Genomic DNA, 24,334 nt, shown 5'->3' with positions numbered 1-24,334 from the left:
GTCTTATTAATTATACTAGTGCTTTCCAAACATTTTGAAGTGCCACCCACTTGTAAACTAACCTTCCAGAACCTGCTTTATAAACTAACTCTTACTTTCAAGGCCTATTTTTCCTCTCCATAATGGACACAACAGGAATATCACATCAGCAATTAACACTGAACAAGGTTTTTAATATTAATATTGGCATATATAGGCAATAAGAATATGAATAAAATTTAGCCATGATATATAGGGTGGACAGGAATCTTGTCTCTGCCTTCAGTTATATGCTGCCTTAAGTCAACATGTCAACAGCCACTCTTAAGTTCCCAGGGCCTACAATTTAGATTCCACAATGGATCTAGTTCAGATAGAAGCCAAAATACTCCATCCAGTCACAGCTATACTGAGTTACTTCATTGGATTTTACCTGAAATATACTGCACATTCTCTACCACATATGTTTCTTTATTTCTTGAACCTCAATATCACACTCAAGCTCAACATAGCACCAGTGAGACTTTTACAGGCTTGATAGTAACACCTATCAAAGCATTTGGGTTAGGATTTCTGCCTAGTTTTGAAAATTAAAAAAATGCCAGACAGATACTGTAATTGGCAGCTTTTCATTGTGCAATGAAAAATTCCTCAGGGAAAAAGTACTAGACATCTGAAAACATTGCAATAGCCTGGCAGGTTATATACATGGTTATCCACTATGACTTTTACCAAGGCAATCAAATCTACACATATTTACCTAATGCATGAATATGTTACTCATCAACCAAAGGACTCCTACCATTTATAAAAACACTACAAGAAATCTTTGATGCAAATTAAAATAAACATGGTACGCCTTAGTTCTTACCATTAATTGTTCCTTAAATTTATCTGCCTTTTCTCTATAACTATTAAGCTCTTCCTTGGCGGCAGCAGATTCAGCTCTGACTCTCTCTAGTTCTGGATCAGCAGTCATTGCATGTATTTGTTCATTTTCATTCAGCTCTATTCCCACCTGTATTTACAAATACCAAAAAAGGTTAACTTGTGTAACCCATTTCTTAGTTAATATTAGCCCACAGTCCACATGAAAAAGATTTTAAGGGAGAAATCCTGTAAATACCTGGAGTGCAATCATTACCAAGCTCAATGGGGCTTGCTGCCATTTATACATATATAGGACTGAGCTGCAAGTGACAGAAGCGGTGAGACGTTTAAGCAGTTCAATTAGTTCACTGCTCAAAGAAATTGGATATCAATATACAACAAAGATGATGAAATTTTCAAGTTAATTAGCTTCTGAAGCTTAACATGTAGGCATTTAAGACATGATATAAGGAATGACTATTTTTGTCCTGGCTCATTAGTGGTAGGAAAGATGTGCACTAAGAGCAGCATGGAATTGTATAATATGTGGAAATGAAATCTATGATCTTGCAGAATTTAAAAAAGTTTTTTGGCCATCATTCATTTCAAACTCAGAAACCGAGTATGCATGACCAACCAATAATAACAGTCAACGTTTGGTTGCTGTGTTCTGCAAACCCAGCACGGATTACAAAGTATGGGTAGGGTTTTCTTTTTACCTGCAAACTACTACAGTAAGAACCTACAGACTAGCCTTGTTTCTGTCTAAACCACTACAGGCTGCTGTGTCATCCAAAGCAGGACATGACCCACTGTGGGTTAAGTCCAATAAGAAGCGAACCACTTTGCTGAGCCATTTTCAGCTCACTACAGCTATGTTTACTCTTTTTTTTCCTTTCAAGATCACAAAAGCTAGCTACCCAGCTGAGAGGTCTTTGAAGTGGGAATCTGCTCCAGTTCTCAATGTCTCCCAGGTAGTAGCATTTTTCTTCCCCAGACCTGGAAGAGGCATTGCAACCACCCTATTTATAACTAAGTAAGAATGGATTACAATCTGAGATGAACTATGAGAGGCTTGCAAGGCCAGGGAGAAAAAACTATGAGAGGCTTGCAAGGCTGGGGCGGAGGCAGGGGGAGACTTACTGGGTGTGCTCAGCTGCACTCTATACTACTGACCCAGGCTCCCCCTGCACTATCCCTCTTGTGCTGATTTTCATGAATCAGGACGGTTGGGAAAATAATGAGTACGGTTATTTGCACACATTAGTCCTCTCCCCATAAAAAGGTGTGTGAATCAAGCATCTGTCTCAGGATACTGGTGGGATAGCTTTGGGAGAGAGCAGCTTGAAATTGTTCAAAAAAGGATTTCAAAAACCAGCTGGATAACTGGCTTTCACAATTTCCAAGACAAGGGGAAGGAGATGGAGGGGAAAGGAGGTATAATGAGCTGAAAGCAACTCAGTTTTGCAGCTGAGCCAAAGAAGTTATCCTGTGTTGTCTCTTAGGATGCTTTCTGGAAAAAAACAAGGGGAGAGGAGGGGGAGGAAGGAACAAAAGCACTATGATGAACCAAACTGTATGTCAGGTACACTGTAGGTACTTTTCATAAAAACCAACCCATTACGGTAAATCACTCTCATGCATTGTTGTGACATGCAAACCTTCTTGCAGTAAAATATTTCCAATGCTGTTTCTAGCACTGTAAACCCAAACAATCCAGTCGCAAAGGTGAACTTTTGTTACTTATAATTGCTACCACAAAGCACCATTTCCTATCTGTGTCAGTAAAAGACAGAACATTAGCTATTCAAAAGTAATGACCTGATCTTTTAATGTAACTGTTTTACTAAAAGATGACTGTAGACTACTCTTGGATCACTCAGTCCTTCCAGGATCTGTGTTGTAACATTAAATAATTACACCAAACAATGAGGAAAAGGTTTCTCAGACGTCCACCAGACCCCTAGGCTTGAAATGAAGCTGCACTGGTGACAGTATCAGACAACAGAAGTATGTAGTAATGTTATCCCCTTCATGGGTCACTGCCTTGTTGTGGAGAAGGGGCTTGTGTAGTTCAATGAAGCTATGAGCTATGCTATGCAGGGCCACCCAAGACGGACAGGTCATAGAGGGTTCTGACAAAACGTGATCCACTGGAGAAGGAAATGGCAACCCACTCCTGTATCTTTGCCATGAAAACCCCATGGACAGTACCAAAAGGCAAAAAGATATGACGCCAGAAGATGAGCCCCTTCAGGTCAGGTGTCCAATATGCTACTGGGGAAGAGCAGAGGGCTAGTACTAGTAGACCAGAAAGAATGAAGCGACTGGGTCAAAGCCGAAAGGACACTCAGTTGCTGATGTATCTGGTGGTGAAAGGAAAGTCCCATGCTGCAAAGATCTATACTTCATAGGAACCTGGAATGTAAGATCTATGAATCAAGGCAAGCTGGATGTGGTCAAACAAGAGATGACAAGACTGAACAACGACATCTAAGGAATCAGTGAACTAAAATGGACAGGAATGGGTGAATTTAATTCAGATGACCAGTATACTACTGCGGGCAAGAATCCCTCAAAAGAAATGGAGTAGCCTTCATAGTCAATAAAAGAGCAGGAAAAGCAGTACTGGGATACAATCTCCAAAATGACAGAAAGATCTCAGTTCGAATCCAAGGCAAACCATTCAACATCACAATAGTCCAAGTCTATGCCCCAACCACTGGTGCTGAAGAGGCTGCAGTTGACTAGTTCTATGAAGGCCTACAACACCTTCTAGAATTAACTCCAAAAATGATGTTCTTATCATCATGGGGTATTGGAATGCTTAAGTAGGAAACCAAAAGATAAATGGAATAACAGGCAAGTTTGGCCTTGGAGTACAAAATGAAGCAGGGCACAGGCTGGTAGAATTGTGTCAAGAGAATACGATGGTCATAGCAAACACTCTTTTCCAACAACCCAAGAAACGACTCTACACATGGACATCACCAGACGGTCAACACAGAAATCAGATTGACTATGTGCTCTGCAGTCGAAGATGGAGAAGCTCTATATAGTCAGTAAAAACTAGACCAGGAGCTGACTGTGGCTCAGATCATGAACTTCTTGTTGCAAAATTTAGACTTAAATTGAAGAAAGTAGGGAAAAGCACTAGGCCACTCAGGTATGACCTAAATCATATCCCTGATGAATATACAGTAGAGGAGACAGATTTAAGGAATTAGATCTGATAGACTGAGTGCCTGAAGAACTTTGGATGGAGGTTCACAACATTGTACAAGATGTAGCAACTAAAACCATCCCAAAGAAAAAGAAATGCAAGAAAGCAAAATGGCTCTATGAGGAAGCTTTACAAATAGCTGAGGAAAGGAAACGAAAGGCAAGGGAGAAAGAGAAAGATACACCCAATTGAATGCAGAATTCCAGAGAACAGCTAGAAGAGATAAGAAGGCCTTCTTAAATGAACAGTGCAAAGCAATAGAAGAAAATAATAGAACAGGGAAGACCAGGAAAACTGGAGGTATGAAGAGAATGTTTCATGCAAAGATGGGCATGATAAAGGACCAAAATGGCAGGGACCTAACAGAGGCAGAAGAGATTAAGAAGAGGTGGCAAGATTACACAGAAGAACTATACAAGAAAGAGCTTAACATCCCTGATAACCACGATAGGGTGGTCACTGACCTTGAGCCAGACATCCTGGAATGTGAAGTCAAATGGGCCTTAGGAAGTCTGAGCAACAACAAAGCTGGTGGAGGCGACAGCATTCCAGCTGAGCTATTCAAAATCCTAAAAGATGATGCAGTAAAAGTGCTACACTCAATATGCCAGCAAATTTGGAAAACTCAACAGTGGCCACAGGATTGGAAAAGGTCAGTTTACATTCCGATCCCAAAGAAGGGCAATGCCAATGTTCAAACTACCGCACCATTGCACTCATTTCACATGCTAGCAAAGTTATGCTCAATATCCTATAAACTAGGCTCCCGCAGTTTGTGGACCAAGAACTACCAGAAGTACAGGCAGGATTTCAACGAGGGAGAGGAACTAGAAATTAAATTGCCAACATACACTGGATCATGGAGAAAGTTAGGGAGTTCCAGAAGAACATCTACTTCTGCTTCATTGACGATGCTAAAGCCTTTGATTGTGTGGATCACAACAAATTGTGGTAAGTTCTAAAAGAGGTGGGAGTACCAGACCATCTTATTTGTCTCTTGAGAAACCTATATGCGGGTCAAGAAGCAACAGTGAGAACTGGACACGGAACCACTGATTGATTCAAAACTGAGAAAGGAGTTCGGCAAGGCTGTATACTGTCACCCTGCCTATTTAACTTATATACGGAGTACATCATGAGAAAGGCATGGCTAGATGAATCACCAGTTGTAATTAAGATTGCCGGAAGAAATATCAACAACCTCAGATATGCAGATGATACCACCCTCATGGCAGCAAGTGAAGAGGAACTAAAGAGCCTCTTGACGCAAGTGAAGGAGGAGAGCGCACAAGCTGACTTGAAACTCAACATTAAGAAAACCAAGATCATGGCATCCAGTCCTCTCACTTCCTGGCAAATAGATGGTGAAGAAATGGAGGTAGTGACAGATTTTATTTTCCTGGGCTCCAAGTTCACAGCAGATGGGGACTGCAGCCAAGAAATTAAAAGGCGCTTGCTCCTTGGGAGGAAAGCTATGGCAAATCTAGACAGCATACTAAAAAGCAGAGACATCACCCTGACAACGAAAGTGCATATACTCAAGGCTATGGTTTTCCCAGTTGCAATGTATAGCTGTGAAAGCTGGACCATAAGGAAGGCTGAGCGCCAAAGAATTGAGGCCTTTGAATTGTGGTACTGGAGAAGACTCCTGCAAGGCAATCAAACCAGTCAATCTTAAAGGAGATCAAACCTGACTGCTCTTTAGAAGGCCAGATACTGAAGATGAAACTCAAATACTTTGGCCACCTAATGAGAAGGAAGGCCTCACTGAAGAGCCTAATGCTGGGAACAGTTGAAGGAAAAAGAAGAAGGGGATGGCAGAGAATGAGGTGGCTAGATGGAGTCACTGAAGCAGTTGGTGTGAGCTTAAGTGGACTCCGGGGGATGGTGGAGGACAGGAAGGCCTGGAGGAATGTTGTCCATGGGCTTGCGATGGGTCAGACACGACTTTGTGACTAACAACAAGTAATGTTATTAACACAAATCTGGAAGACAATGAATGCTGATATTATAAAAATACTATTTTTAGTTTTTAGACTATTATAATAGGCTATAACATGTATGTTGGGATCCAAAGAGTCCCATGCACTCCATGCAGGCACTGGAAACAGCACTATATCTTGCTCCAGCCCCTTCCATTGTATTGAAGCTACCACAGAGGGTCCCTTCTCAGCAGCTGCATTTGAGGGCCACAGTGGTCATTCTAAAAGAGTCTTCAGAATCCTCAGTGCGCCTGGACAGATTCAGCACATGCCATTTTGAAAGGACCCTTCAGAATTTGAGACAGCTTGATGGGAAGGTTAGGTTAAGTTTGGATGCCAGTTCCATCCATTATATTCTGCAGTATGCTGATTTTTCGATTTAGGAGAGCCCTATTTCATTCAGAGTTAGTGAAAAATATCCTGTGCTTATTAAAACAAAACCAAAAACTGAACAGCTACTTTTTAGGCCCCACACACCTGAGAAGTTCATATTTTCGCTTGCTTTGAACTTTCTGTTCTTACCTTTTTATGCTTTTCTTCTGCTTCTGCCAACAGCCACTGAAGTTCAGCAAGTCTCTCTTCCTTTTCCTTTGTTTCTTTTTGTGCAGTTTCTACTTTTATTTTTTCTAGTTGCAGGTTATTCTGTGCATTTGCCAGCTGGCCTTCCATCTCTAAAAGCTTTTCCAATAACTCTGATAATCTAGATGTTGCATCTTCTCCAACTGTGCTATTTACTTTCTCCATTGTAACAGTTCTGATAACTTCCTTGGCATCTCCTAAAGTTGCCTGCATTTCTGGGAGAAATTTACTTAGCTCTAGAACCACATTCAGCTGAGCTTTATTCATAGGAGCTGCAGCAACCTTTTGCTTGAGGGTTTCTTCCAGTTCTATCATTTTCTGTTTAAACACTTCTGAGTCTTCTTGCGCTTGCTCTTTTAAAACCTTGAGCTCCTTGTAACATTGGGTTAGCTCTGAATCCTTTTCCTTAAGAGCTTTTTGAAGCTGCTGCAACTTTGTATCTACATTATCCGAACCTTCTTTGACATTTTCACCCATGTAACCAAGTGGGATTTCATCTTTTAACATTTCCATTTTCTTCCAATCTACAGCTCCAAGATTTTCATTTACCTTCACTCCTATTTCTGCCATATAACCTCTTCTCTGTATATCTTCATGTTTTTTCCCCATTCTTCCATGATCTTTCCTCAGTGCATCTACTTCTGTCTCTAACTTGCTTATTTTTAGTTTCGTCTCTTCCAGTTCGCTCTTTGCAAGAGATAACTTGACATCATTATTTTCCACTTGCTTCATCAAGGATTCATTTTCTGCTAACACTATATCAAGCTGGTGTTTTAAGTTATCTGCATCCTCCTGAGTCAGTGAAAGATCCAAAGGAATCTTGTGCTCAATATTTGCCAGTTCCTGCTGGAGTTTTTCAATAACTTCATTCAGCTGTTCTATTTCCTGCTCACTATTTTGCTTTACACGTTCTTGATCACCTCTTAAATATTCTATTTGGGCTTCCAGTTCTGTTATGTGCTCATTTTTTTCTTCAATCACCTATGTGATCAAATAAATAATAAAAAATTACTGAAAGATTTATAATTATGCAATTTATGCCAACAACATTTTTAGTTCATTATCTTTTGTATTCCTAGTATCATTTTCTTAAAATAACCTATAGCTATATTGCTTTCAAATAGGTTATGAAGTAATCTATAATGACTTCAAGAATCCAGAACTGGATAGTCTTTGATCTGACCCCGTAAAATGCTTTGTTTTTGCCTTCTCAGCAAAAAGATATAAAATCATTAATCAGCAACCTAAACAATCAGCATCCTGCCATTATGCTTAAAACGAAATGTAACAGATGAGCCAGAAAGCGCTCCCCTAGGAATTACACATCACCTGACAAATGGCATTGGAATGTAATCCACCATATAAGTATCATCCAGAAACAATACATTTAAATTAACATTCTGTTACAAAAATTCAGATACCTACATCCCAAATCACCCTGATAACCTACAGCAGAATCATGGCTGAAATTGCATATGGTGTGTGTAAATTATATACCACTAGGCAGCAATTACAGGCTCCCACTGATAACCCTCATCAAAAAGTGGAATCTATGAGAATTCTATTTTGAAAACTAGGGAGCAGTTCCTAAACACAATCGTCTCTGTTCAAAACACTTCTTTAACATCTTAGATTGTTCATCAATGTAAAGGGAGGGTCTTGCAAAAGACTTAACCCCCCCCCCCGCATACTTTGTTATTTGTTGTAATTTCAAGTTTCTGATGCAGTTTTGAAATCTGTTCATGGAGTTCATGTAATTCTTGTTCCTTGTTCTGTATAATGTGTAAAAACTTTCCAGCAACTGGATGATGACTCTTTATAGAAGTATCTTCAGGATGCTGCATAGCTAGTTCCAGTTTTTCCATATCCTCCTGCAGACAAAAAAGAACAGCACAGAATGACATTTGTGCTTCACTTTCTAATTCTTTTTCGTTGACCAGATGAGTATGACAAGATTTATGAATGTACTTCTAGAAATAAAAGAAGCAGGGATGTATCAGAAGTTTAAAATCTCATGATTTGCAGGGGAAAATGGGGAAAATGAAGGAAAACACAAATTTCCCTTCCAAATCATTACCTTGAAGAATTTATTCTCTTGCTCAAGTTCTTGTAGTTGGGTAGTGGATTCTTTTCGTTGGATTTCTAATTGCATATGCAACTGTTGTACTTCTTCATTTTTGTTTTCTAGTTCCTCACGGAACTGCTCTAACTGTTCTTCAAGATTTATGATCTGTATATCCAAAATAAGTGGCAAGGGATACTTTCTTTTAAATAAGCAAAATAAACTGTTGTTCACCAGAACTAGGACCAAAATTATTTTCAGAAATAAAATTCTGCATTTAATGTCTAGCTTTAAATATTACAAAAATCCACCCAAATTTACAATGAATCTGAAAAAGTAAGGGAGTATGTATGAATTTGTTCTACTCCTTCATTCTTAGCCCAAGGAGGAAGAGATGTAGTACCAGGTATTCAGTGCATGTTGACATTCAGACAGTTAATGCCAGGACAAGTAGAGGTGAAGAAGTCATATATTTGGGGGTGCTGCATTTCATCACCAGCTAGGTCACAGTGTTCCTTGCAAATGCTGAGAGTCTGTCTGCTACTAGCTACTGAACCTGACCTTGAAACATTTGGCTCAAATCTATCCATTGGGGATAAGTGACCAACAAGAAAATCATACATTTTCTTGGCTTCAGAGAAGGACAACAGTGGGGGTAAAGAGTGAGCATTCTAGCAGTATATGAACAACATGGGTAGAAAAAGTCAGAGACCACTGCTTGCCTCCACAACATTATGGAAACTAGCAGCTAATGCTGATGTTCTGCTTCAGACACTATTACAGAAGACTATCAAAATGCAGTTCTCTGTTTGGCAGAGACCAAACAGGGCTGTGAACACATCTGAGAAACTGTCCTCACACCACTACCAAATGGCTGCCATGGGAAGTATAGCAAAGGACAAATGATTGATTAGAAAACGGAAGTCGGTTTTCAGCTCCAACACACTGCATGACTCTTTTGAACCCACAGTTTTTAAATACCAAAAGAAAACTATTTCAAACCATTTAAAATGTAGTGTTTTTTTTAAATGGAAGGGTTAGGGCACCATTGTAGTCAAGAAAAGTGTCCAGAGCTGCAGTAATATAGGCCTAAAAAGGTGCCTAGTATAATCTTAAAAAACAACATGCCCTTCAAGAAAGTGTGGACGGCTGTACATCTGTTGTGGAAGTCAGTGTTGGAGTACTGAAATGAAAACTGTCTTAGGATGACGTTCTGTAATTGCTAGGCCTGGTGGATGGGTCTGATGGGAGTATTGGTGAAGCTGGAAAAGCCATAGGCTTTGTACCACCAGTGGTGCTTTAAAGTTGGTAGGGACATAAGTTTTCCAAGTGGCAAGTGTGAAAGATAATCTGTAACCCTTAGGGGATAAAGATATCTATTCCAGCCATGTGGTTGTGGGGTATACCCCCAGGGCAGCAAAACACAGCTTTCATCAGTGGGTTAATACATGGGTTAGCTTAAATATAAACAATATCTATGCATTATCATGCCCTGTCTTTTCCTTTGGGTTGCCACGCTTTTGATAGCCATGCATTTGTAATAGATGTGATGCTTTTATTCATCTCAGGCAGGCCTATGGCATTGCCCAAGGAGAATCTCCTCTTATAGGCTTAACATGCCTGTCCAGGCCCTATATCAGATAGGTAGAAGGAAGCCAGATTCATATAATAAAGCTACATGACTCTAGGCTGATCTCTTTGTACTGTGCATCATATTATGTTGAATTCAAAAGACTTACACACAATATTAAAAGTATCTGAATCACTGAAAGGAATACTCTACCTCCTTTTCTTTCCTGTCTACGGCTTCTTGCTCAGCCTGCAGCTGTGCTTCTAGGGGTAATTCTCCCCTTATTGTTGTTGAGCCAAATTGCTTTCTTTCCTCCACCTTTAAAATAAGTAAATTGCTATCACGCTTCTTTAATTCACAATTTTTCAATTACTAAATAAAACAATGCTGTGCCGATAATGAATTAAGACATTAATATTGTCCACATTAAAATACCTTTTGTAAACTGTCTGCACTGATCATTAAAGCTTGTTCCAGTTCTCTGATTCTGCACTCTAATTTCTCAATTTCTTCATTCCGTTCTTGCACATCTCTCTGAAGTTGCTCCTTAGAGAGCAAAAGCTCACTGCATCTGTCTGTTTTTTCTTTGAGGTGATTTGTTAATTGTTCAACCTGGTGACAATAGGCAGGAATGGTATTTCAAATCTCTTTAAGTTTAGATATGAGAGATGATAAACCTTTTCAATGGTTTTTGAAAGTATACTCTAATGTAGGCCATACACTTAAATACAAATTTACTATGAAAGCTAGTGAAGTTAAATTGAGTGGAAGAGAAAGAGGAATGAGGAAACAAGAAGAAAGTGTCAATGTCTGATGTAACCAAAAGAAAATACTCAGAAAATAAAGGCAATAAAGCTGGAAGAAGCAGAATAGCATGTTGGAAGGAAAAAGAAGAAATTGGCTGCCACCATATTAAGATGGTAAATTCAGTTTTAATGGAACTAGAAATTTTGGCTAAAATAAATAGATTGAATTCGCTCAGAAGAGGAAAAACAGATCATAAAACACTTCTCTGTAGAACATTTATGGAGAGCTTCCAGTACAAACTGCATAAACAGAAATTACCTGAAGGCTCAACCCTGCAAAATTAAATAGGATGCTATTTCACAAACATACATTAAAACATTAACAAAAGAGTGAGTTATAAAGCTCTAACAAATTTGCTAGGCCTTAAATTTTTTTGGCATAACCTAGAATACACTTCAGATGCACAAAGTCTTATCCTCAGCCAGCAGTTTATATATTGACTGATGGAAAGATATAAAGGAGTGAGGGAAGGATCCACACTAGACTCTGAAAGCCATGAATTCTTGCTGTTATAAATGGCCATATATGCTGAGCTTTGTACAGAAATGTCACATCCTGTATCTATCATATCACTTCATGGTTTGTACTACCAGCCCCCATTCATATGTGCAAATATATGGCATCAACTATGGATTCGTACATCTTATGAAATGGGCTCTAGTTCACAAACTAGAGCCCATTTCATTTTTAGTTTCAATAAAAATATAAAAAGCTTCAGGGCATCATGAAATTTGAAACATGGCCATCCCTCTGAATTTGTCTAAAATGAAAATCATGTCAGCTATGTCATACAGAAAAGTATTGGCCATATTAAGACAGAAAGAGAGAGGGAGGGAGGGAAGAAAACCATATAAGGGTTAAGAAATATATATACACTTTAGTAAATACACTGCCCTTTCCTTACCCATCTTCAGTAAGGACACCTACAGTTTTATGTAATGGCATGTAATTTTTCCAGAAAAAGCACTTCTTTCTTATTGAAGTCCATTTTTTTCCATAGAAGCCAATATAATTGCTTACTTCTCTATAGTAAGCTTTAATAATTTCTTCAGTTATATAGGTACTACTTTACAAAAATTACTGGGCAACATTTTGCACAACTGCACCTTACTATGTCTTATAAAGTACTTTATCAAATTATGGCTCCAATCAAAAATCTAAAATCAATTATCTGTTACTTCTGCAAGCATTAGATGTTTTGTTGGGGGTTTAGTGTCTAACCATTTCAATATAACAGCAAGCTTTACTGGGAGCAATTTAACTTTCAGTGACAGAACGGAATATCTTGGTTAGCAGATTCCAAAGAGCTCTTTTAGGCAAGTCAAAAGGCTTCTAGCATCACATTTTACTTTGTACTCTATTCCTTCACTGCCTCTGCTCCAATCTGCAAACTGAGTTTCCAACTACTTTGATTTGGAAAAGTAGTTGGATGTATAAATTAAAAATTCCATGAGGCAAACTTTCTGTGGACTGTGGCCATTGGTTCTAAAAAACCATGCTAGTTAGCAGGCAATAGAGCTGCACATAAATATAAAGAAAATGTTTAAAATAGTGTGCAGCCCAACTGTATGCACATCTATTTGGAAGCAAGTCAATTTTGTTCAACAGAATTTACTTCTGAGTAAGTGTATAAAGGACTGCAGACATTAGCTTATTCCAAAATTTATTTCTCTGGTTTGTTAACCACATTAAGACAGGGTCCTATAATTCAGATATAATGGGAACCTATAGCTTAATATAAGCAAGGTTATTTTAGCCAAAGCTAGCATGTAATGGGAGTGGGTAAGGATGCAGAAGCCTCATATGGTCAAGGTGGTTATTCTTGGTTTCATAAGCCTTGGATGATTATCCGAATGCAGGCAGCGACCTAGTTGACATGGCGATTTCTGCACTGTTTAACACAGGAGTTACCAGAGACTAGTGGAGTCCATGAGCCATGTATGCACTATGGCCAATTGTTGGGTTAACTCTGGCTTCAGGTTTGGATATCCTGAAACAACTGAAGTACAGGCCATTCTTAGGCTTTTAACTGAAATCACGAATGGCTCATGCATTCCAGCAACTCCTGAGTTAAACCAGTTGGGTATTGCTATCAAGACATGTGAACTGCATCGATATTAAGTCTGGTTTTTTTCTAGCATTACCAAAATTTTCAACAGAAATACTCGTGCCTTTTTTAAAAATCCATTTCTTACCTCTTTGTTTTGCTGTTCACTGATGGGCTGAAACCTTTGTGGAATTTTAAGCTGTTGCTCAAGTTTTTGTATCTCTTGTTGGAACACATCTCTCTCATGCTCCCTATCAATTGCCTGTTCCTGAAATGTAAACCATTACATTTCTTACAGCAAATATTTAAACAAACTGTAAAATTAATGAAAGCTATCATGCTTTAGTTTTATTATTAGATATCTGTTACGGATAGATAGCAAACAGCACTGTGATGTGTCAGGTCTAAGCATAAAGTATTATATTTATTATATATTACAGAAGTAGCTTCTCACAGCACAGTTAGAATTTTATGCTAGCTGCCCAAAACATGTCTCCAAAACTTCTAATATATCCTGGGGCCTGGGGGGGGGGGGCTTCCGCCCACTCCATGACACTGAGCTATAGAAATGTCTTCCAATCTAGGCCTTGTGCTAAATGGCAGAGCCTCCCACCCATTGCCCACATGTGTGAAGCTCAGAGACCACAAGAAGAACACAGATATTTAGCACACCTGTTCTTGTCTGCATATTTATGGCAGAGCTGATGCTTGATATATTTATAAACAAATAAATACAAATGCACAAATGTATTGCATCTGGCATGCAAATATATTTCAAAAATTGCAAACATCCAACAAAAGTAGAATAGTCATCAATTATTTTTTAGGCCTTTTATATTGTTCAGCTGGTTAGAGTACTGACCAGAATTTCTGGTTCTACTGCAACCAGAAACCAGGAGACAAATCAAATTAGTTACTTCAATAAATACATAAATGCAGCCAACTTCAGCATTATGTCAGAAAAAATTACATCTCTGTAAAATTGTAAGTTATCCTCCAACATATTTGTAAGATTACAAATTACTTTTCAGAAGGTATTGGGGGCAATTTCATGCTCTCCCAAAGTAGGTTTATAAGGCCAGATATAATTTTTGTCTATTATTTTGTCTAGATTTGTCACATTTTACAGAAAATAATTTCTAAATGCATAGTTTTAATTACAGACTTATCTCTCTCGTTTCAGTTGACCAGATAAATTTGCAACCAATCTCATACTTACATCCAGAAATTTTTTGGTTTTCTCAAGCTGTTTCTCCAGAGCTTGGTTCTGCTGCCTTAGATCCATTAGTTCTGCATTCTTTTCTTGTTCTAGTTCCAAAAACCGGTTGACCTGCTCCTCTATATCAGTTTCCAGTGCCTTCACCTGCTTCTGAAGGCAGTGATATTCTTTTTCAGCTTGCCGCTGTACTTCTATTTTTTCTTTCATTAGTTTCTCTGTTTCTGCCAACAGCTCTGTTTTATAAAGGCATCCATTGTTTTAGATTTATTTACTTATTTACATACCGCCAAATAGATGGTAAGGAATCTGAACAGGTTACAAAAGTACATAAAAACAATACAATAGAACACCTAGCTATCTTCACCTATCAGAGCAAACCTACTCCCAAGACTGTATAGTCATGTAAAAATGGATGGAAATAGGTCTGGATTTTTCCCAGAATAATGTAGTATCTCTCAATAAAAAGGGGGAGATGCCACAAAAGTAATACAACTGCAAGAAAAAAAGGCCAAAATACTCTTAGCTTTCTTTACCAAACACACTGAATTAATTGGTTAATTATCTATAGATCATCCTTACAGACAGCAAGTACATACACATTTACTGAACACTGCGGATAAAGCATTAAATTTCAATTTATTTCTCATCCAATGGACTGATCTAAGTCAACAAAAATTTTCCAACAAATGGCAGCTTTTAATGTAAAAATATGTTAGACCTTCACCTGGTGAATTACAATTAGAACCCTACTTGCAACTAATTTTGTCTTATGTCCCCTCTCTTCCAACTCCATTAAAAATATTCTTTCATGATTTGGGAAAAAGCTAGGGCTTACAGTAAAATGGGAGCTGCTACAGCAGGTCTCCTTCCCACACTACTCCAGTAAAATTAGATTCTTAAGATCATATTAAATGCTTCTGTGCCTATACCATTCCTCCTGCTAACTGTGGCTGCACTGATGGAAAAGAGGTGGAACAGAGGTGCACTGTGGTCTGTTCACCTGCAGTCCATTACCTGCAGCTTACACTACTGAAGCTGCAAATGGAGGGGCATGCTATGCCAAATCTCACATCATTGATGTGAGCATCTAATGCTAGGTACACAGCCACAAGAGATGCCAAAACATGGGATTTATAACATATTTCACTTGTAGCATATAAATATATGTTACAGTCATAAATCCATTATTGGCTTTAAATGATAACAATGGGTGATCAGAGTCTTTGTCATGTAAATGAAAGAAAAATGAAAGAAAGGTTACCCAGTAACATACATTTTTTTGGACTACATGAAACAAATCTTTGGGTACCATCATCTTACATCATGTTTGCTTGCTTAAACATCACATGTCAATACAGAAGTCATATCTGGCAAATGTGTAATCCACCAAACTATTTGTAGTTTTAAAACAAAGGGTACTGACTGAACTGATAAATCATTATGTGACTAAGATGATGGTTATTACTTGAGTCTGCTTTTAAAAGCACTTTACTAATATATAGTACTTAGAAATTGTGAGCTATTGTCATTAAAAAGAAAGTTGTGAGCATGAAATACAGTATTAAAGCTGCAGGCCAGTAAATGTTAATGTGAGTAAGGTGAAAGCCCAAAGAGATACCATGATTAGTAAGTGTCAGTATTAAATTTGCCACCCAACAAAAGATTGGCCATGCAATATACAAACACACCTGCTTGGGAAGCTGCATCGACTGCAGCATCTACTAGGCCTAGGAGAACAGAAAAAAACAAGAAGCAAAGTAATTCACATGCCATCTATAGTTTTCTCAAGATGTAATAAATACTACAGGAGAAAAATGAAGCTGAAGACAGAATGCAGAGTTCAGTGAAAATGCCTAATGATGTAAGAAATATGCCATTAATTTGTTAAGTATGACAGTTATACATTTTCCTATCATTTCAATGTGGAAAACATTTCTTTTTCTAGAAACTTTTGTGACCACCCACACACAGGTGTTCCGTTATAAATTCAGAATAACAAACCTGCTACCAAATAACAAGAAAATCAGATATTACTAATGCTTTTGTATACTACACTTGTTTAAAATAACTGAATTGTTTGCAATTGCCTTTTAAAATGGTTTCTTTGGCAATTTTTAAAAACTAACATTTTACATAGTATGTAAACCAGCCATTTAGCATACATTCTTATACAAACAGCTTTACAGTGCAATCCAATGTAAGACCTCGCAAAATCAATGGGACTTACTGTCAGGTAAGAATACAAAGGACTGCAGGCTTAGAATATAATTTCATCCTCATATTGTAAAAAGAATCAAAACATTAATTCGTTTTTATGAAGGCAAATACTGGTTGAGCAAAGAGTTAAAGACATCAGAAAGTGTTCTTTTCTTTCTGTCCACAAGTCATCCACCAGAAGACATATATACAACCTTGTGTGATTAATTTTTTAAGATGTTGCTTTCCATGCAGTTTCATTCTGAAAACATGGCTATATTAACACTGCTATGCAGAAATAAAATTTAGACTCATCCTATATAATCTTCACCAAATTTTGGCAAGCATCCAATGAACTGGCACTTTGTTTAGCATACGTCACATACGTATTTTCCTATAGACATGGAGACTTCACTGATCATAAATAAACGTATTATTTTTCCATTTTTACATTTGACCTAAATAGTTCAGTGGTTGTCTTGTGGTTACACTATTGAACTTAGGTAAGGGAATCCTTAGCTACCCTATCAAACTAACTGGGTGACTTCTGACAAATGTCATTAGTGAGACTAAATTATCTCACAAGGATATTATAATGTAAAACACTCTGAGTGTCATTGTCTTGCATCTATTTAACTAAGTCTGGGCAGAGTATCACACAATAATATCCTGGACAGATATCCAGGAATATCTAGTATTACATTCACTGGTTATAATAATCTATAATTGCATCTCTGTTGGCTGAAACTGCCTCCATTTCTAACAGGTCCAACTATATGAAACTACTGTTTGCTCCCAGCTTTTGCTTCTGATAACCAGGAAGGCTTGACTTGTATAATGTCTTCAACAAGGTAACCATCTCAGTCTTCCTGCTCTATTGTATAGAGTCAACCTGATGTGGTGGTGAAGAGTGCATGGCCATGACTCAGGAGATCTGGGTTCGAGTCCCCACTTAGCCATGGAGCGAACTGGGTGACTTTGGGCCAGCTGCAGACACTCAGCCCAACCTACCTGACAAGGTTGTTGTTGTGAGGATAAACTGAGAGCAGGAGGAGAATTATGTAAGCTGCCTTGATATCCTTGGAAGGAAAAAAGGCAGGGTATAATTATAATAAATACTGTATCCTTTTCTGGATACTAAAGGGCCAATTTCAGAGCTTTATTTGGGTATATGTATACATCCTCCTGTGTCAATAATAACTTTTTAGGAATTTAAGCCTTCAGTCATCAGGCTAGAGTTTGATTAATGCCATGCTGTACCTTGCTATAAAGAGAGATAGAGAGGATCCAAGATTTCTATTGTTTTTCATTCTTCTGGCATGAAATAAGCTATAAACATCTGCATGTTATGTTAAATAAAAGCAAGAATAGTGAGCCAGAAACAATGCTTTAATTGTTTATTTCTCCAACTGAAATCCTGTATTCTGTGTGTATTTTAATAGACTTATCTTCTTGGTAAAATAAACTGAAGCAACTTGTTATGACCTAGGGACATTCAATTAAAATCATATTTCTCAATGTCCTGTCAGCTAAGTTACCAAGAAATGATAAAGGAGTTCTCTAAGATCAGAAACTGGGTGGTTAGATTCCAGATTGGAAGCTGGCAGAGGTATAACTCAGTCCTCTGGTAGCATGTCTTAAGTGTAACATCCACTTCTGTATTAAAATTTTGATTGTTTGGTTAACAGAAGGTGACAGCTATTGTTTCTGTGTCTGCATTAAGGTGAATTCAGTCCCATCAATAAAGTTGGCTTAACTAAGCATGCATCCAATTAAGTAAAAATGGTCTTCCAAAAAACAAAACAAAACCTTTAGGGAGATTGCTCAGAAACTCCATTCCGCAGACAATAAGTTCCAGAAAAAATTCTAGCCTGAAGCTGATTGAGAATGCTACTAAGAGTAATTCAGATAAGTAAATTGTTACTACCTCATGCTACTCTGGCAAAATATGAAAAGAAAAGCAAGGTTGAGTGATTCCCTGTTTCCACTAAATATCAGTGGCTATACTGTGGCTTGTTAAAGAATTCCCCCATATGATATTATTTATGTCACCTGAAATACAAGGATTGCTCTCTGTGTAATCATCTGAAATTGTCTGTTCAAATGGTCTGGCACTCTAGTGTGCTGCACATTTTCTCTGCCTATAGAAAACTGATCAATCTTGACAATGTAGATCAGTTTTGAAAAGTCTGAAAGATCCTGTCTAACAAAGGGCAGCTACCCAGATGAACCGAAACCCCAATCCAACCCAAAACAGTACAGTACCACAAAAATGGATGAAAATCTACAGATAGTAACCGGCAAAATTAGACAGATGTCTTTGGAAGACTGGGAAATACATACGTTGTTCCACTGGTCCTGCATCAGCATTCATAGCATCCTTTTGCCTGAAGAGTAATTCCTTCTCTTCCTGAAGCTGCTGCCTCTCAGCCTCTAGTTCCTGTAATTTGTTACCTGTACAAAGTAGTTCTTGTTCAAGATGGTCAATTGCATCTGTTTTTTCCTGGATTTGCTTTTCCAGAAATGATTTTTCATCTGTATAGCTATCAATAAGATCTATAAGAAGAACAGAAATTCTTAAAATCAAGCCTGGTAAATTTCCAAGTAAATACTGAAATATTGAATCTAGATTTAGGGCCAAGAAAGAAAAAGATAGGAAGCTGGGGCAGTGCAACTCAGTAGCCCCAGCCCCTTTCCCCCTCCAAGACACAATGACACAGTCTTGGGGTGGAAGGAAGCTGGCACAGTTCTTTCTGTACAGGCTGAAAGCAAGTGGGGCAAGACAATGTGAGAAAAACATAGGAATGTGCCCCAAGTGATTTGTTTTACTGATCAGGGATCTTCCTTCTTAAAATTATGTATCAAAACGTCTTTGTCTTAGACAAAAGTATCAAGACAATCTTAGCATGGGTTCTATTAATCTGATTACTCTTCAAGATTTTTAATATACAGGTTTAATTTCCAGTTGTTTAATAGATTTTTTTCACTTTACTTGTTACAATACAAAAGTAATAACAGCCTTAATGACAATACTAAAAGATTTTGCCAAAAGTGATAAATGCATATGGTACAGATCAAAATGAGCTATATTTCAAAAACTCTTACAATGTGTGTTTCAAACATGGCTATGATAAATGCAACTTCAACAGTTTAATACATCATGGTTGTGTTAACCATTTAAAAAAAAAGCCTATGTTTTCTAATATAGAATTTAGTTCAGATTAGTTTGTTAATTAATTAATTAAAAGCTTTTCTATCTTGTCCCCTGCAGAACCTCTTGAGACTATATAGTATAGTGGAATCTGTATAAAATATTTCAGTTAGCCTTCACAAATTAAGCTGATTGTTTCATAGATGAACACAGTATGACACTTCAACGGTAGCAGTCTCTAAAAGTGTTTCTTAAGACTATAACATACAGATTTATAGACATAAAGACATTGCATCATACCAAAATGAACCAAAACTCAAAAGCCATTATAATCCAAATCTGGGCGAAAACACATTTGTTTAAGCCACAAGAACACATTTACCACAAGTACACATACGAGCTAAACATATGAAACACTGGTATCATTATTTGATCTTCTCCACACTGCGCTACAACTGATTTCCCCCGTTCTAAGGTAGAATTCATTTTAGTATTAGAAAAATTACACTCCAGTACTCAGCTGGGATCCAAATAATTACTTTAGGCATGCCCAAAGGCCTGCTTCAGCCCAGGGAATTTTTAAAAATCATTTGGACAGTTGATGCCCATGCTGTATCACAAACTTCCTTTTTAGTACCTTCAAGTTGCAATCCACTGTTTTTTGTTTTGCTGATGATAGTGGGAGGGTGGGGACTTAGGCTAAATGAATGGAACATGTACAGCTCACAGAACCCTTTTTGTCTGATTTTTAAAAAGCCTTTTAGACCATCAGAAAATTCAAAATTGCAATATAGGAGAAGAAAATTTGAGTTCTGATCCCTTCCTAGCATAAAGACTCTTTTCCAGGAAAAATCTACCAGTCACTAACAGTTGAACCACTACTCCAAATAAGAAAATACTGACCTGCCACAACACCTACTTTTAAATGAGCTAAGGCTACAGGGTGAACAGCTCTTTTTCCACCCAGACACACCCCACCCAAACTAAAACAAAGGCAAAAGCTTCCCTTAACTCCCTCTTTGATAGTTTTAGTGGTTTCAGGAGAGCACTCTACTTATGTATAGCAACTAGTCACTCCTGTTTGCTTTCGTTTGACTTAATCACATGAGTGAGCAACTGACGTACATGGGGGGAATGATGAGAATTTCAGGTGCTGTTCATGGATGCGGTTAAAGAGCCCTCTGCCTGGGTCACAGCTCAGGAAAAAGCTGCTAAGGCACGTAATGGAACAGGCCTATACATGTATAAAGGGCTAGAGCAAATGGTCTGCACAAGGATGCATGAAGCAGACTAAGATTTAGGCAACTATTGAAATTGCTTTGCTAACTTGAAGATATTTTCATAACATGGGATTTCTGCAAGCAATAAAAGCTTTGCCCAAGCAGAATGACAGTATTAAATACCACCCACAATTCCTCTTCGTATTTATATTCATTCCTGTATAAAAAACACTGGACTGTGAATACTGTACACTGCAAAGTTAGAGAATGTAACCAACTTTTCCTCCTCAAGCAGCAATTATACCCAAAATTTACCTGCATGCAGATTAACACAGCAGACTGTAATGCAGTACACTTGTTCTAGATTGAGACCATCATATAAAAAGCAAACTGCAGAAATCACAGATGTGATTGTGGCATTTTTAGTGAATTACCACTGGAAAAGCAGGAAAAAATGCACTACTCTTGTAAATTATGCATGTACTTTACAACTGTAGCCAGTGACAGTGCTTAAAATGTATGGAGATCTTTTAGTTATGTCAGAACAGAGGGTATCATTTCTTCATGGAAAATTTGCAGAAATAATATATTGGAACAGTAATGTAGTCATTGTGGCTTTATTCTGTCTTTTGGACAAATCGACTTGTTATAATGTTTACAATAATCAAAACCGAGTTACAGAGGTGTGCACTGCTGTAATGGCAGACATGCTGTACTTAGGAAGTAGCAATTTATAATTTTTGCTGATCTTAAGGTCAAAATAAATAAATAAATAAATAAATAAATAAATAAATAAATTCCAATAGATTTTACCAAGATCAGCTTTATGTCTCGGTCTGATAACATTGCTGATGCTACCTTAAGTAACTTTATTTCAGCAGCACAAATGAAATTGTAATAGTTGAAACTACGTTCCACACAATGCATAAGAGAAGAATCCAAATAAACTTACATTTGGGAAAGTGTGGTTGTACAAATGATTGTGTATTACACTTGTGCAACTTCTTAATTAGGATGGTAATACACAACCACATCTAAACATGTACAAGATTGTGCCCTTATAGCAAACCCTATACATCTAGTGTTGTAAGCCGCCCCGAGGCTTCGGTGAATGGGGCGGCATAAAAATGTTTTAATAAATAAATAAATAAAATATTTGCCTCTCCTCCAAAAGTCGTACTAAATTCAACTGAACTTATTCCTTAAAGAATATATTTGGATTTCAGCCTTCTTATGGCGTTTGTCTGAACTAATGAAAATACCCTTATTGCTATTGCCCAACACAACACAAAATACTTTCAAAGACAATTCAACAAATTCAAAATGTTTAAGAAATGACAACTGTTCAAGAAAAATACAGTTGTTTACACATGAAAATAATTTATTTTGGGTGGAATACAACGTAAGAACCTAGTTTTAGATTTGACAGAATCAATTAAATGGCAATATGTAGCATTTTAAAAGGAGGGTATATATGAACAAGCTTATGGATCATTCAATGCAGTGTGGGTCTTCTGATTTCAAAACTAAGTATGCATTCACCCATGACCCAATCCCCTGCTGACTCATTCAAAAGTTTGCAATCACGTGAGGGGATTTTTTTACAAGGCTAACATGTGTTTGAAAAATGACTTAGGTTATAATATGTCTGCTTCGTAACTAGATTTAATGCAGTTGTGTGAAGTTAACTTTGGTTCCTGCTCTTCTGCTTTTCATTGTATGCCTTCTGGGAGAATTTTTTCCCCCCAAAAATAATCTGAGCATTTGATTCTACAGCATCTACTGAAAGAATATGTACAACAGGTGGTAGGATGTCAGTTACTATAGAAACCTGTTATACAGGTTTCATATTCTGAATTATGTACACAGTCTGATGTTATGAGAACAGAGCGCATTACTTATTTCACATGGTTCTGAATCCTTTAATCTTAAAATTTACAGTTCATACAGTGGCATGCAAATTGAAATTAAAGCTGGTAGAATACTCTATAAAAACTTGTCAGGGTAGAACTAACCATTAAAATCCTCATTGTGCAGCTTCCTCTAGCCAAAAGAAAAAAGAAAAAGAATAGAAAAAAAGAAGAAAAAACTTGAGTGAATGCTGCTAACCATTATAGGAACACAGGAATGATACTGATGGTCTTTCAAGGAAAAAAAAAACCTCATCTTAGCTTACTTTGAAGTGCAGTTAAGGAGAAAGAGGTTACCTGGTCACTGATATTTTTCTTCCACTTAACAATGTTAACAATGTTAGTATTTCCCCCTAACCTTTTGGACAAGACATTCAGTTATGCAAATTGTTCTTCATTTCTGCTCTCTGTCTCTCTCATTACAGCTGCATTTCTTTCTTTCAAAGTGATTTTGCATTAATTTCCTTTTCTATTTACTTGCAACCTCCTTTTCTCTATCACTGAAAAAAAGGATAATTCATCCATAACTAACTGAAATTTTGTTAAGAATACAGGTGAATACCAAAGTTGTTGCTTTTTAATCTGTTATGCTGATATACATTCTAACAAAAGGAAGAGAATTAATCTGTAATGGTGTAAAGACTTATATAGCAGACGAATCATTACTCACTCTCTGCTTTGCTGAGTTCCAATGCCAACTGCTCTCTAACTTTAACCTCTTCATCAAATCGCTCTTGTAATTCTTCCTGACTTTTGAGTAATTCAGTGACTTCTTGCTCCTGTTTAAAGGACTCTCGCATCAATTCTGTCTGTGCAACTTTTGCATGTTTGAGCTATGGGATTAAGAGAATTTTAAAAGTTAAAATACTATTTTTTTAGTATTTAAAATTTAAATACTAAAAGTTTTAAGTGCATTTTAAAAGTTTTTATGTTGTAAAAAATAAATAAGGTTTATAAGCCTTTTCAATTACATTCAAGGCTGTTAGATCAGAACTTTATTGCTCCCACATAATGTGGTTAACAAGATAAGCAAATAATTGCTCAATGCAATACAATGAATCACACTGTCACATGACTATATCCGTGTCCAAGTACCGGAACATGAGACTTCCTAGTTTTTGTCAACTTAAGACCAGCTTTTAAAAAATTAAACCCAAACTTTCCAGGACTTAATGCAGTCTTCAATACACATTGCATATATTATATTTTCCAACAAATTTAACATGATAAAAGAAGAAAAATGTGGAAGAGCTGACTTCATGTTCCAAGTAATAATTTTACATCATGAGAAGTATGCATGCTTTCTATTTTTCTTAGATAACCGAAGACCTACTGCAGATTAATATTCATGTGTAAAACAGAAACAGAACTCACTCAGTTCAAAGTTCAAAGAATCACAGTAAAACAATAAATCCTACAAGTTTATTCAGATCTAAGATTGCTTATAACACTGGATATTGGATAAATAACATTGCTGCAATCATGGAGTAAAAATAAGATTAACTTTTTTAAGAATTGC

General features: G+C 37.3%; 1 protein-coding gene across 11 annotated transcripts in view; it reads right to left on the bottom strand.

Annotated features, from left to right (window-relative positions):
• Window positions 1-24,334, bottom strand: part of AKAP9 (A-kinase anchoring protein 9) — a 124,967-nt gene that overhangs the window by 24,527 nt on the left and 76,106 nt on the right. For 7 of the 11 annotated variants that reach the window (XR_006414209.1, XM_044425110.1, XM_044425111.1 and 4 more), the window contains 11 exons: window positions 23,486-23,648; window positions 18,878-19,090; window positions 16,027-16,065; window positions 14,339-14,571; window positions 13,268-13,387; window positions 10,701-10,877; window positions 10,479-10,583; window positions 8,711-8,863; window positions 8,325-8,504; window positions 6,577-7,614; window positions 851-997 (listed from right to left, as the gene is read on the bottom strand). Coding sequence is in view for 10 of the 11 variants with exons in the window: in XM_044425110.1 (XP_044281045.1) it covers window positions 851-997; window positions 6,577-7,614; window positions 8,325-8,504; window positions 8,711-8,863; window positions 10,479-10,583; window positions 10,701-10,877; window positions 13,268-13,387; window positions 14,339-14,571; window positions 16,027-16,065; window positions 18,878-19,090; window positions 23,486-23,648 (2,568 nt within the window). In the remaining variant the exon portion in view is untranslated. The remainder of the gene's footprint in view (window positions 1-850; window positions 998-6,576; window positions 7,615-8,324; window positions 8,505-8,710; window positions 8,864-10,478; window positions 10,584-10,700; window positions 10,878-13,267; window positions 13,388-14,338; window positions 14,572-16,026; window positions 16,066-18,877; window positions 19,091-23,485; window positions 23,649-24,334) is intronic. The other 4 variants (XM_044425115.1, XM_044425117.1, XM_044425112.1 and 1 more) reach the window with 4 other exon arrangements.

This window comes from Varanus komodoensis, unplaced genomic scaffold (genome assembly GCF_004798865.1).
Source record: "Varanus komodoensis strain SLA01 unplaced genomic scaffold, ASM479886v1 scaffold15, whole genome shotgun sequence".
NCBI classification, from domain to species: Eukaryota; Metazoa; Chordata; class Lepidosauria; order Squamata; family Varanidae; genus Varanus; species Varanus komodoensis.
The sequence above is the reverse complement of the archived record's forward strand: the minus strand, read 5'-3'. Positions and strand labels throughout refer to the sequence as shown.